Here is a 13869-nt window from a genome sequence, read left to right on the forward strand (position 1 = left end):
TGGCAGTGTGTGACGGTACCCTAAGTTGTCTTCGCTTTCAAAACTCTGTTTTTTCTTTTACCATTTCTACTATATCATTATGCTTCTTCACCTGCAAAACTTACTGTTCTTTATCTATACTTTGATATGGCAGAACCGTGTTGGTAGAAAAAAAAGATAAATTGTATGGTAGTGTTATGTTAACGGAAAAAAAAAACTAACAATCTAAAGAATAAACCTAATGCGTAAAAACATTAGCCATAAACAATGTTGTTATTATTATTATTATTATTATTTATTGTTATAGCGCCATTTATTCCATGGCGCTTTACATGTGAGGAGGGGTATACATAATAAAAACAAGTACAATAATCTTAAACAATACAAGTCATAACTGGTACAGGAGGAATGAGGACCCTGCCCGCGAAGGCTCACAATCTACAAGGGATGGGTGAGAATACAGTAGGTGAGGGTAGAGATGGTCATGCAGCGGTTTGGTCGATCGGTGGTTACTGCAGGTTGTAGGCTTGTCGGAAGAGGTGGATCTTCAGGTTCTTTTTGAAGGAACCTGTGTTTGGAACCTTTTATTAAACCCCTACAACCTGTGATGTGTATGCGTCTCTCAGGTCCCGTGCAGTGTGGATCTGCGTCCGATCCATACATGGCAGTGCCAGCCGTGTTCTGCAGTCGGAATTGGCTTCTACCAGCAGTGACCAGTGCTAGCTCTAATCACTGCTCTTTAACCATTTTAATGCTTTAGTTAATCTCTGACAGCAGCATTTAAATAGCTGTGGCATGCGCTCATGCACTGAGGGGCTGCCATGGCAGCTATGAGCCTGCCGAAAGTAACCATTGCCACCATTTTAGTGCTCCGCTGCTTAGGGGACCATACTTTAGTAAATAGTACTATCTATTGCACTATCATACACGCGATGAAATGGTCTCGGGTCCAAGTCCCTAGGAAGACTTACTCAAGCAGTGAAAACAAAAATCTTAAAGATAATCACACATTCTTTCGTTCCACATTTAAAAATGCATTAAATAAAATAAAGAAATCTTGTATCAATGCGCTGATGAGTCTTGTCCAAATATGAAGAAACTGTAACCCGCATAGTAAATGCCTTTTAAAATATGATTGGAAATGCTAGAATTTGTTTATTGGGCATGTATGTCCCTAAAAAATGCAGTAAGATGCTATAAAACCTATTTACACTAAAATGGTAAACAGCAGCTCGCCACGTAAAAAAACAAGCCCTCAAGAAGTAAAGGTTAATGGAACGTAAAGAGTGATACATTTATGTTTTCATCAGCTGTCGCGATAGAGGAAAGTTTGTAAATCATTTAAAGATAGTGGCGTTCTGAGCCTTGCAGGTGCTGCTCTGCTGGTGCCGGTAGGCAGGGTGCGGAGCTGGTGCCGGTAGGCAGGGTGCGGAGCTGGTGCCGGTAGGCAGGGTGCGGAGCTGGTGCCCGGAGGCAGTGTGTGCGAAGCTGGTGCCCAGAGGCAGTGTGTGCGGAGCTGGTGCCCAGAGGCAGTGTGTGCGGAGCTGGTGCCCGGAGGCAGTGTGTGCGGAGCTGGTGCCCGGAGGCAGTGTGTGCGGAGCTGGTGCCCGGAGGCAGGGTGCGGAGCTGCTGCTCGGAGGCAGGGTGCGGAGCTGGTGCCCGGAGGCAGTGTGTGCGGAGCTGGTGCCCGGAGGCAGTGTGCGCGGAGCTGGTGCCCGGAGGCAGTGTGCGCGGAGCTGGTGCCCGGAGGCAGTGTGCGCGGAGCTGGTGCCCGGAGGCAGTGTGCGCGGGGCTGGTGCCCGGAGGCAGTGTGCGCGGAGCTGGTGCCCGGAGGCAGTGTGCGCGGAGCTGGTGTCCGGAGGCAGTGTGCGCGGAGCTGGTGCTCGGAGCCAGGGTGTGCGGAGCTGGTGCCCGGAGCCAGGGTGTGCGGAGCTTGTGCCCGGAGCCAGGGTGTGGAGCTGGTGCATGAAGCAAAGTGTCATTTCGGTGCCATCCAGTAACTACAGTCACACCTCACAACCGGACAGGAGCAGATTAGTTATCGCCAAGTTGTCATATGTAATGAGGCTGGACATTCCCAGCGCTGTGCCACGCCACGCTAAAATTGAAGTGACACATTGTAACACTGGATGTATTGACCCCTATGGTGTCGCATACTGCGACACAGAGCTGCATACGTTTGCAAATGTGTTGGATTGCTGATCGCAAGTTTCACGTGCACGACACACTTGCTATGGACTTGAATGCAAGTTGCGTGCGACGTGTCAGAGTTGTCTGCAATTTGGCTGCTTTATTTACTGCAAAATCAGAGCACTAAATGCTAGGTTCACATTCGCGCTTCTGTGCGCAGCGTATCATCTGCATGCGTTTATGCGCATTGTGGAGTTGGTGACATCATTTCTTGGACATGCGCAGTCTAAAGTATGCATGTGTATCGAACGTATGTGTACGCATGTCCTTGCGTATCAATGGGTTCCTATAGACAGTAATGCTTTTTTTGACATACTCATCTGCAATCATCCACAGGCGCATGATTGCGCAATATTTAACGCCTCAAAAAATGCACCATGTTGCATTCGCCGGACACCGCAGTGCACCGCGAAACGATGTCCCTGCGTACACCATGTTAAAGATATGTACGCCACGCTATGTAGGCCCTAGCCTAATGGGATAACACAAAGAGTAATGTTAATTACTAATGGAAGAAGAATGCAGAGACCGTGTGGGAAATGGTGCCAATTTTTTTTTTTTGTGAACTACAAATTGAATGTAAGGCTACTTTCACACACCAGGTTTTCGCCATCAGGCTCAATCTGGCTAATTTTCAAAAAAATGGATCCGGCGAATGTTGCTGCTGGATCCGGTTTTTTTCCCATAGACTTGTATTAACGCCGGATGACCTTGCATTTGGTCCGGTCGTTTGGCAAATCTGCCGTTTCTGGAAAAAGCGTCCATAGTAACATTTTTTTTTTGTCTCCCAACGAAAAAGCCGGAAGCGCCAGATTCGGCGCTTCCGTCTGTTTGCTAGAATGGAAGCCTATGGGAGCTGGAAGCTCCTGGATCTGGAAAATGATGGATTCCAGTGCCTAATTCCGGTTTTTAAACTGAGCATGCTCCAAATTTTTTTTTTATCCAATTATCTGGATATGTTAGTCAGATCCGTTGAAAAAATGCATACGTCACATCAGTTTTTCACAATCCGCGATGGATCTGTTTTTTCCAACATTCGCCGGATTGTGCCTGACGGTAAAAACCTGATGTGTGAAAGTAGCCTTAGGCCATGTTCACACAGTGCGTTTTTTACCGCGGAACCGCGGCGGTTTTGCCGCTGCGGTTCCGCGGCTGTTTTCCATGCAGGGTACAGTACACTGTACCCTATGGAAAACAGGACACACTGTGCACATGGTCCGGAAATTGTAAAAAAAAAGACGCGCTGAATAGCTCCCGGAAAAAAGAAGGAGCATGTCAATTCTTTTTCCGGAGCCGCAGCGGTTCTGCACCCATAGACCTCCATTGTGAGGTCCAAACCGCAGTAAAACCCGCAGATCAAAAATATATCTGCGGGTTTTACTGCGGTTTGATGTGCAGAACCGCTGCAGCAGGAAGTGCGGGGAGCGGGCGGAAGTGCGTGGGCGGAGTGTGGCTGCCCCCCCGTGCTCCGATCCCGCCCCCCCGTGCTCCGATGCCCCCCCCCAGTGCTCCGATGCCCCCCCCCAGTGCTCTGATGCCCCCCCCGTGCCCTAATCTCCCCCCCTTATACTCACCCGGCGTCCCGGTGTCCGTCCGGCCGTCTTCTCCCTGGGCGCCGCCATCTTGCAAAATGGCGGGCGCATGCGCAGTGCGCCCGCCGAATCTGCCGGCCGGCAGATATGGCGGGCGCATGCGCAGTGCGCCCGCCGAATCTGCCGGCCGGCAGATTCGTTCCAAAGTGCATTTTGATCACTGAGATATAACCTATCTCAGTGATCAAAATAAAAAAATAGTAAATGACACCCCCCCCCCTTTGTCACCCCCATAGGTAGGGACAATAAAAAAAATAAAGAATTTTTTTTTTTTTTTTTTTCACTAAGGTTAGAATAGGGGTAGGGGTAGGGTTAGGGGTAGGGTTAGGGGTAGGGTTAGGGGTAGGGTTAGGGGTAGGGTTAGGGTTAGGGGTAGGGTTAGGGTTAGGGGTAGGGTTAGGGGTAGGGTTAGGGGTAGGGTTAGGGGTAGGGTTAGGGGTAGGGTTAGGGGTAGGGTTAGGGTTAGGGGTAGGGTTAGGGTTAGGGGTAGGGTTAGGGTATTTTCAGCCATTTTAACCCTAAAAAAATTCCTAGAAAACACACAGACTCTGGCTAGAAAACTGCATCAAAAAAACGCATCAAAAAACGCATCAAAAAACGCATCAAAAACGGACCAAAAAAGGACCAAAAAAAGGACCTGCGTTTTCTGCCAAGAGCTGCAGTTTTTTAAAAAACAGTCAGGAAAAAAAAAGGATGGAAATCCTGAACGTGTGAACATACCCTTAGTGTTTGAATTCACTTGAAACTGCACATTTTTGGAAATTTGACTCTAGCGATCTTCTACTCAGATTGATCCGTTCATCTCGAATTACATTTATAAATCAAATCTCATCTGTGCTTGTACTGTTGAATGATGCCAACTTTGTTGTACAGGACTATCTATTTAAGCTTAACCTGCATGGTTTGGAGTCGTCAGCTAAGTTTTTCAGGCATGCAATTACATAGTACATAGTTATTAAGGTTGAAGGAAGACTTTAAGTCCATCTAGTTCAACCCGTAGCTTAATCTAACATGCCCTAACAATTATACATTTTCCTTTATGGAAAGAAAGCAGGAGGTTTTATTTAAAGAAAAAAAAATGTATAAAAATTCTACGCAACTACTGAAATTGGTTGCTGGTTCTAATTCAGGAAAACAGAAAGGAAACAGTTGTTTGAATGGCCAAGAAATAGCTGTATTTCTGATGGGGATGATTTGAATTTTTGGAAAAAATTAGCCAAAGTAAATTTCAATTGAAAAAAAAACTTGATTTGCAGCTAATCCCTGGTACTCCAATTGCCTTGAGAAGACATGTATAAAACTCTTGCAAATAAGCAATTCGCATCCTAATGGTAGAATTTTTCTGAGCCTGGATGATCCCTCTAAAACACACACCTCAACAAGAAATGTGGTGCCAGAATTTGACACAATAAATTCACTCAACAACATTCAAGAAGTATCGTTTCTCCTTGCAGAAAGTGACATGCTAAGCATGTTGAGATGAGGAGACTTAAAGCCGCAATGCTCCTCTGGGAAATATACAAATTGTCTCTTTAGAGAGGAAGAGGACTAGAAATCTAGTGCCACCTATTGGAAATAGCAATCCTCACAGTCAATGTCGACCCTTTAACCATTGTCAGGCTGCATAATTTTACAACGTTAACCCCTTCCCGACCTTTGACGCCACGTAGGCGTCATGAAAGTCGGTGCCAATCCGACCCATGACACCTATGTGGCGTCATGGAAAGATCGCGTCCCTGCAGATCGGGTGAAAGGGTTAACTCCCATTTCACCCGATCTGCAGGGACAGGGGGAGTGGTAGTTTAGCCCAAGGGGGGTGGCTTCATCCCTCCCCCGTGGCTACGATCGCTCTGATTGGCTGTTGAAAGTGAAACTGCCAATCAGAGCGATTTGTAATATTTCACCTATTATAACGGGTGAAATATTGCAATCCAGCCATGGCCGATGCTGCAATATCATCGGCCATGGCTGGAAACACTGATGTGCCCCCACCCCACCCCACCAATCGCCCCCCCAGCCCTCCGATCTGTCCGGTACACTGCCCCGCTCCCCTCCTTCCTGTGCTCCGCTCCCCCCGTGCTCTTGTCCGCTCACCCCCGTGCTCCAATCACCCCCCCGTGCGCCAATCACCCCCCCTGCACTCCGATCCACCCCCCCGTGCTCCGTTCCACCCCCCGGCCGGCAGATTCGTTCAAAGTGCATTTTGATCGCTGAGATATAATCTATCACAGTGATCAAAATAAAAAAAATAATAAATGACCCCCCCCCCCCCCCTTTGTCACCCCCATAGGTAGGGACAATAAAAAAATAAAGAATTTTTTTTTTTTCCACTAATGTTAGAATAGGGCTAGGGTTAGAGGTAGGGTTAGGGTTTCGGTATGTGCACACGTATTCTGGTCCTCTGCGGATTTTTCCGCTGCGGATTTGATAAATCCGCAGTGCTAAACCGCTGCGGATTTATGGCGGATTTACCGTGTTTTTTATGCGCATTTCACTGCGGTTTTACAACCTCGATTTTCTATTGGAGCAGTTGTAAAACCGCTGCGGAATCCGCAGAAAGAAGCGACATGCTGCGGAATGTAAACCGCTGCGTTTCCGTGCAGTTTTTCTGTAGCATGTGTACAGCCATTTTTGTTTCCCATAGGTTTACATTGAACTGTAAACTCATGGGAAACTGCTGCGGATCCGCAGCATTTTCCGCAGCGTGTGCACATACCTTTAGAATTAGGCTATGTGCACACGGTGCGGATTTGGTCACGGATCCGCAGCGGATTGGTAGCCGTTTTCCATCAGCTGTACAGTACCATGTAAACCTATGGAAAACCAAATCCGCTGTGCCCATGGTGCGGAAAATACCGCGCGGAAACGCTGCGTTGTATTTTCCGCAGCATGTCAATTCTTTGTGCGGATTCCGCAGCGTTTTACACCTGTTCCTCAATAGGAATCCGCAGGTGAAATCCGCACAAAAAACACTGGAAATCCGCGGAAAATCCGCAGGTAAAACGCAGTGCCTTTTACGCGCGGATTTTTCAAAAATGATGCTGAAAAATCTCACACGAATCCGCAACGTGGGCACACAGCCTTAGGGTTATGGTTGGAATTAGGGTTGTGGTTAGGGTTGTGAATAGGGTTATAGTTACAGTTGGGATTAGGGTTAAGGGTGTGGGGGGGTTAGTGTTGGAGGTAGAATTGAGGGGTTTCCACTGTTTAGGCACATCAGGGGTCTCCAAACGCAACATGGCGCCACCATTGATTCCAGCCAATCTTGTATTCAAAAAGTCAAATGGTGCTCCCTCACTTCCGAGCCCCGACGTGTGCCCAAACAGTGGTTTACCCCCACATATGGGGTATCAGTGTACTCAGGACAAACTGCGCAACAATTACTGGGGTCCAATTTCTCCTGTTACCCTTGTGAAAATAAAAAAATGCTTGCTAAAACATCATTTTTGAGGAAAGAAAAATGATTTTTTATTTTCACGGCTCTGCGTTGTAAACGTCTGTGAAGCACTTGGGGGTTCAAAGTGCTCACCACATATCTAGATAAGTTCCTTGGGGGGTCTAGTTTCTAAAATGGGGTCACTTGTGGGGGGTTTCTACTGTTTAGGCACACCAGGGGCTCTGCAAACGCAACGTGACACCCGCAGACCATTCCATCAAAGTCTGCATTTCAAAAGTCACTACTTCCCTTCTGAGCCCCGACGTGTGCCCAAACAGTGGTTTACCCCCACATATGGGGTATCAACGTACTCGGGAGAAACTGGACAACAACTTTTGGGGTGAAATTTCTCCTGTTACCCTTGGGAAAATAAAAAATTGCAGGCTAAAAGATCATTTTTGAGAAAATATATATTTTTTTTATTTTCATGGCTCTGCGTTATTAACTTCTGTGAAGCACTTGGGGGTTCAAAGTCCTCACCACACATCTAGATAAGTCCCTTTCGGGGTCTAGTTTCCAAAATGTGGTCCCTTGTGGGGGGTTTCTACTGTTTAGCCACATCAGGGGCTCTGCAAACGCAACGTGACGCCCACAGAGCATTCCATCAAAGTCTGCATTTCAAAACGTCACTACTTCACTTCCGATCCCCGGCATGTGCCCAAACAGTGGTTTACCCCCACATATGGGGTATCAACGTACTCGGGAGAAACTGGACAACAACTTTTGGGGTCAAATTTCTCCTGTTACCCTTGGGAAAATAAAAAATTGCAGGCTAAAAGATCATTTTTGAGAAAATAATTTTTATTTTTTATTTTCATGGCTCTGTGTTATAAACTTCTGTGAAGCACTTGGGGGTTCAAAGTCCTCACCACACATCTAGATTAGTTCCTTTGGGGGTCTAGTTTCCAAAATGGGGTCATTTGTGGGGGATCTCCAATGTTTAGGCATACAGGGGCTCTCCAAACGTGACATGGTGTCCGCTAATGATTGGAGCTAATTTTCCATTTAAAAAGCCAAATGGCGTGCCTTCCCTTCCGAGCCCTGCCGTGCGCCCAAACAGTGGTTAACCCCCACATATGGGGTATCATCGTACTAAGGACAAACTGGACAAGAACATTTGGGGTCCAATTTCTCCTATTACCCTTGGCAAAATAGGAAATTCCAGGCTAAAAAAATCATTTTTGAGGAAAGAAAAATTTTTTTATTTTCATGGCTCTGCGTTATAAACTTCTGTGAAGCACCTGGGGGTTTAAAGTGCTCAATATGCATCTAGATAAGTTCCTTGGGGGGTCTAGTTTCCAAAATGGGGTCACTTGTGGGGGAGCTCCAATGTTTAGGCACACAGGGGCTCTCCAAACGCGACATGGTGTCCGCTAACAATTGGAGCTAATTTTCCATTCAAAAAGTCAAATGGCGCGCCTTCCCTTCTGAGCCTTACCATGTGCCCAAACAGTGGTTTACCCCCACATGTGAGGTATTGGTGTACTCAGGAGAAATTGCCCAACAAATTTTAGGATCCATTTTATCCTGTTGCCCATGTGAAAATGAAAAAATTGAGGCTAAAAGAATTTTTTTTTGTGAAAAAAAAAGTACTTTTTCATTTTTACGGATCAATTTGTGAAGCACCTGGGGGTTCAAAGTGCTCACTAGGCATCTAGATAAGTTCCTTGGGGCGTCTACTTTCCAAAATGGGGTCACTTGTGGGGGAGCTCCAATTTTTAGGCACATGGGGGCTCTCCAAACGTGACATGATGTCCGCTAAAGAGTGGAGCCAATTTTTCATTCAAAAAGTTAAATGGCGCTCCTTCCCTTCCAAGCCCTGCCGTGCGCCCAAACAGTGGTTTACCCCCACATATGAGGTATCAGTGTACTCAGGACAAATTGGACAACAACTTTCGTGGTTCAGTTTCTCCTTTTACCATTGGGAAAATAAAAAAATTGTTGCTAAAAGATAATTTTTGTGACTAAAAAGTTAAATGTTCATTTTTTCCTTCCATGTTGCTTCTGCTGCTGTGAAGTACCTGAAGGGTTAATAAACTTCTTGAATGTGGTTTTGAGCACCTTGAGGGGTGCAGTTTTTAGAATGGTGTCACTTTTGGGTATTTTCAGCCATATAGACCCCTCAAACTGACTTCAAATGTGAGGTGGTCCCTAAAAAAAAATGGTTTTGTAAATTTCATTGTAAAAATGAGAAATCGCTGGTCAAATTTTAACCCTTATAACTTCCTAGCAAAAAAAAAATTTGTTTCCAAAATTGTGCTGATGTAAAGTATACATGTGGGAAATGTTATTTATTAACTATTTTGTGTCACATAACTCTCTGGTTTAACAGAATAAAAATTCTAAATGTGAAAATTGCGAAATTTTCTAAATTTTCGCCAAATTTCCATTTTTATCACAAATAAACGCAGAATTTATTGACCTAAATTTACCACTAACCTGAAGCCCAATATGTCACGAAAAAACAGTCTCCGAACCGCTAGGATCCGTTGAAGCGTTCCTGAGTTATTACCTCATAAAGGGACACTGGTCAGAATTGCAAAAAACGGCAAGGTCTTTAAGGTCAAAATAGGCTGGGTCATGAAGGGGTTAACAGGCTGGAGAGGTACAACTGTACCTTCATATATACCTCCACTGTGATATTTGGCCAATATATTCTGGACCCAAACTGCAGAGATGTCACGAAATTTCAGCCCTCTACGGCTTTTTGAAAAAAAAAGTTATTGCAATTTTAAAACGGAATAGTTACAATTGTACCTAGTCAGCCGGACGAAGGTTAACGAGCCTTGTCACATGACTTAGAATAAAAGCCAAACCAGAATCTCAATTTGCAGACACTGTGTTTTGGGGTACTGCCCCTTGTCAGTGCGATCTCCACTTTGCACTGATGAGGGCCAGTACCACATTGAAATCTCAGCACAAAGAAGGAAAGGTCGTGGAATTATGTAAATCACAGGATCAGTAAACATGTTAATAATATGCAAATAGTGAAAAAATTAACAAAACATTATCAAAACATCCCAATTTATTCAGCATCCTTCATGTGTGCCCTGCACAGAAATGCTTGCACTGACAGACCTCCGCATACTATTAATGAGGTTATTAATATCCAAGGAGCTTATTTTACATGAAGTTACCAGTGTGAGACATGTAATGACTGACAGTCCACTCTCCTGATCTACATGTCTCACACTGGCAACTTTCCCCCCACTCCCCATAAATTTGTAATATTTAGAAGCAGATTCTCAGGGAGATCAGTGTGCGGCCCATAGATCTCATTTACATATAAGAAATACCTGGCTTTTTCTGGAATTAGACATCGGATTGCAAATATGAAGTTATCATTTTATTCAGCCTCCTATGACCTACATGCCCATATAGATGACTTGGGTGGCTTGATCCTACTGCCAATTCCCTTTTAGTGCATGCTATGAGGGGTCATTTCCTAAATATTACATTATTAGTTAATTCAGTACTGATCAGACTCAGTCAGTGATACAAAAACCTTTACATCCAGTAGTCTTCTCTGGTAGTTGTTAGTTTTTTTTTTCTATTCTCCATGTGACCTCCTCTGATCAGATTGCCTAGCAATCTTTTGGCTCCTTGCTTCATCTGCAGATCTTTGCATTTTCTAAGAGCACATATTCAACGAATGCTGACAGGTATGGGAAGGCTGGCGTTACTCAGCAGCTTTAGCCGAAGATCACAGTACCTTTTTGCTATATTGCAGTGAATGCAACCACCAGCTTGGCCCCATTACTAATGCTGCAAAACCTCCGGTATCACTACGACAAGAAAATCAATGTTGTGGTAACATACTACGTAAGCAGATAATGCACGATTGGGGCGTGGAGCCCCTTTATAAATGTATACACCATGCCAAAATTAATTCAAATCCCAGACTGTAGCACAAAATCAACTCAGTGTAGAGTTGGCAGGTCCCAAGAAACAATTCAGACCTCCCCCAATTAATTCGGGCTTCAAAATATCACATCCAGAGTAAATCCCACAATAAAACTGTACATTTTCTTTTTCAAGTAAATTATGATGCCAGACGCTAACATTAATGCAAAATCTGTATATAAATTAATGCTCAAAGTAAAACCCAAAATGTACGACCAGTTCTAATGTGGACCCCAACAGCTCCCCTAAAAAATCCAACCCCAGATCAGACTCTAAAATTCAGATTGATATGGACGGCTGGCACTAAATTCAGACTTCAGATATTTCAGACCTCAAACCCATTTCTTCTCTTCAGTAATAGGTACATGACTTTGGTGTCACATCAATGTCATGAAAGTCCTACATGTTGCATCTGTGCCATGATTTACATAGAACTAATTAGAAACCATGTAGTTTTGGTGTGTTGTACTTATCCAGTTTCCTTTTTTTATGTTAGGTCCTGGTGTCGTTCAGAAACTACATGAGGGTCCTGGAGAAATGGGGAAACCTGTTGTCCTGCCTAAAGAAGATCAAGAGAAGATGAAGGAAATGTTTAAAATTAATCAGTTCAATTTAATGGCTAGTGAGATGATTGCACTCAACAGATCTTTACCAGATGTCCGACTGGAAGGGTAAGTGAGATGCAATATTTAGTAGGTGTAAAAACTGAAAATTAAAAAAAAAAGACATTCAGAAGATGGTCTGCCTAAGGTTCAATAGACATCATGCAATACGGCTTGTAGATTGCTTTAGTTCCTGTGTACAGCATATATCATCGCACCATTAAATAAAAGTGAAATGGAGAACCTATATAACAATTTTCAAACAAAGTAGGTGACACCATAATCTTTGCAGACTTCTGAAGCCAGGTTTTGGATATTCTTGGTGGTATTGTCCTGCTGAAAGTTCCGTTGATGCCCAAGCTTCACATTCCTCACAGGAGACATGACTTTTCCTCCTCGGATTTCCTGATACTTCATTGAAACCATCTTGCCATTAACAGGCTGCATTCTTCCAGTGATAGAGGAAGAAAAGCAGCCCCAGAGTACCATTGAGCCATGGCCATCACTTCACTCACTCCACACTTCTTCCTCCAGACACACTGTTGATCTAGAAGTCCAAAAAGTTCCATTTTTGTTCCAGCGATCTCCAGAACAAGGTTTATTTTTATTTTTGTTTTACTCTTGTATACAGTGCCATTAAGTCCAGAGAGCTTTACAGAAATCATCATCACTGTCCCCATTCATTGCCAGCTGCCATGAACTATTGCTGTAGTTTTTTGTTACCATTTAAAGGTTTCTGACCTTCCTCCTCAGGAATCTGTTGGCAGCTTCATTTTTCAGCTGCATCCAGGTAGAGATGCGGTTGATAGCTTAGCTTTTAAAGTTCTTTGACTTACAAGCAAAGGTACATTTTTATCAATAGATCTTTGAATAAAAATAAGCTCCACTATTGGGAGTGTTTTTTTTTTTTTTTTAAATGTCCCTGTGCTGATCTTATAATAGTGCCTCTGTTATGTACGGTGTAATGGCCGTGCCTGACCGTGCAGAAACATGGACTGATCATACCACATCCCCTGGGCAGGAGAGGAAGGAAAAGGGTATGCAGACAGAACAGCAGGGGATCACAACTGCATGTGTCCTTATAGAATGTGCATTTGATCTGTACTGCATCAGTGTCATTCATTTGTACTTGAAAGTGGCTGCTTGTCCTCTCATTTCCTGCCTTGGAGATAACCAGTGGTACTGCTCTGCATTACAGAGTACATGCTTGTGCAATTTCATCTGTAATTCTTGCATATTGCGGATCCATATTACGGACATCTACCAATATGCTCATGTAAACCAAGCCTTAGGCTATACAGTAAGTCCCCATGGCGTGAAAACACAGCAGATTTTCTGCTGCATATTCGCTTGCTTAAATCTCCTTCATTGTACTGTGCCATCACGTTATGTGAGATTTCTTAAGAAATCTCATGCACATGCTGTGAAAAATATCCACAGTGTAAGATGGCAGGAGTTGCAGGTTTGAGATCCTTGTCAATTTGAAAAGTGAAATATGCGGTTTCCCCGCAATGATATCCACTGTGGTAAATGGTAGTCTCGGCAGCACGTTGTCCTGTGTAAACAGGACATGTGCTGCTGATAACAATGATAATCTCTGCAGACAGAGCAATCTGTCTATGTGCATGGAGTGAGGTCCTCCTACCCTAAACAGGTTATTAAACTACCACTCATCGGCTTACAAGTACACGATTGGCAGTCGTTTAACTGTGCGGTTGACCAGTGTAAATGCAGCCTTCCTTCTCGATAGTGAAGGATGTTAAGGATTTTATCCAAAAGATTAATAAATAATTCAGCCCAAGTAATGTCTGGCCAAACTGCATGACTTGTAATTTGTACTTTTTATGTACAATAAAACATGAATTTGGTAATTTTTTCCAAAGTTATGTTCTTAACCACATATTTAGCAGACTCATTAAATGATACCAACATTAATGGATCACTTATTATGTGTCAAATAACGTAAAAGTCTTTCTGACTGTTTCAGCTTCGGGTCAGTCTATGGGCAGGTCTTGGTTTCTCTGGTTTTGAGAAGGAAGATAACTCTGCCTACAGTCCTGCCCCAGAGCGCGAGCTCTAACCTTGATTACACAAGAACCACAAGACTGATTTCTTCACCCCAAGTATCATTTTAATCAATGTTAAAGCGGCTACCTGACACTGTCTG

General features: G+C 44.1%; 1 protein-coding gene across 1 annotated transcript in view; it reads left to right on the top strand.

The window, feature by feature from the left end:
• Positions 1 to 13869, top strand: part of GALNT1 (polypeptide N-acetylgalactosaminyltransferase 1) — a 154555-nt gene that overhangs the window by 56945 nt on the left and 83741 nt on the right. Inside the window, exon 3 of the mRNA XM_069730498.1 lies at positions 11597 to 11771. Within this exon, the coding sequence (XP_069586599.1) occupies positions 11597 to 11771 (175 nt within the window). The remainder of the gene's footprint in view (positions 1 to 11596; positions 11772 to 13869) is intronic.

The sequence above is a fragment of the Ranitomeya imitator genome, chromosome 6, assembly GCF_032444005.1.
Source record: "Ranitomeya imitator isolate aRanImi1 chromosome 6, aRanImi1.pri, whole genome shotgun sequence".
Lineage (NCBI taxonomy): Eukaryota > Metazoa > Chordata > Amphibia > Anura > Dendrobatidae > Ranitomeya > Ranitomeya imitator.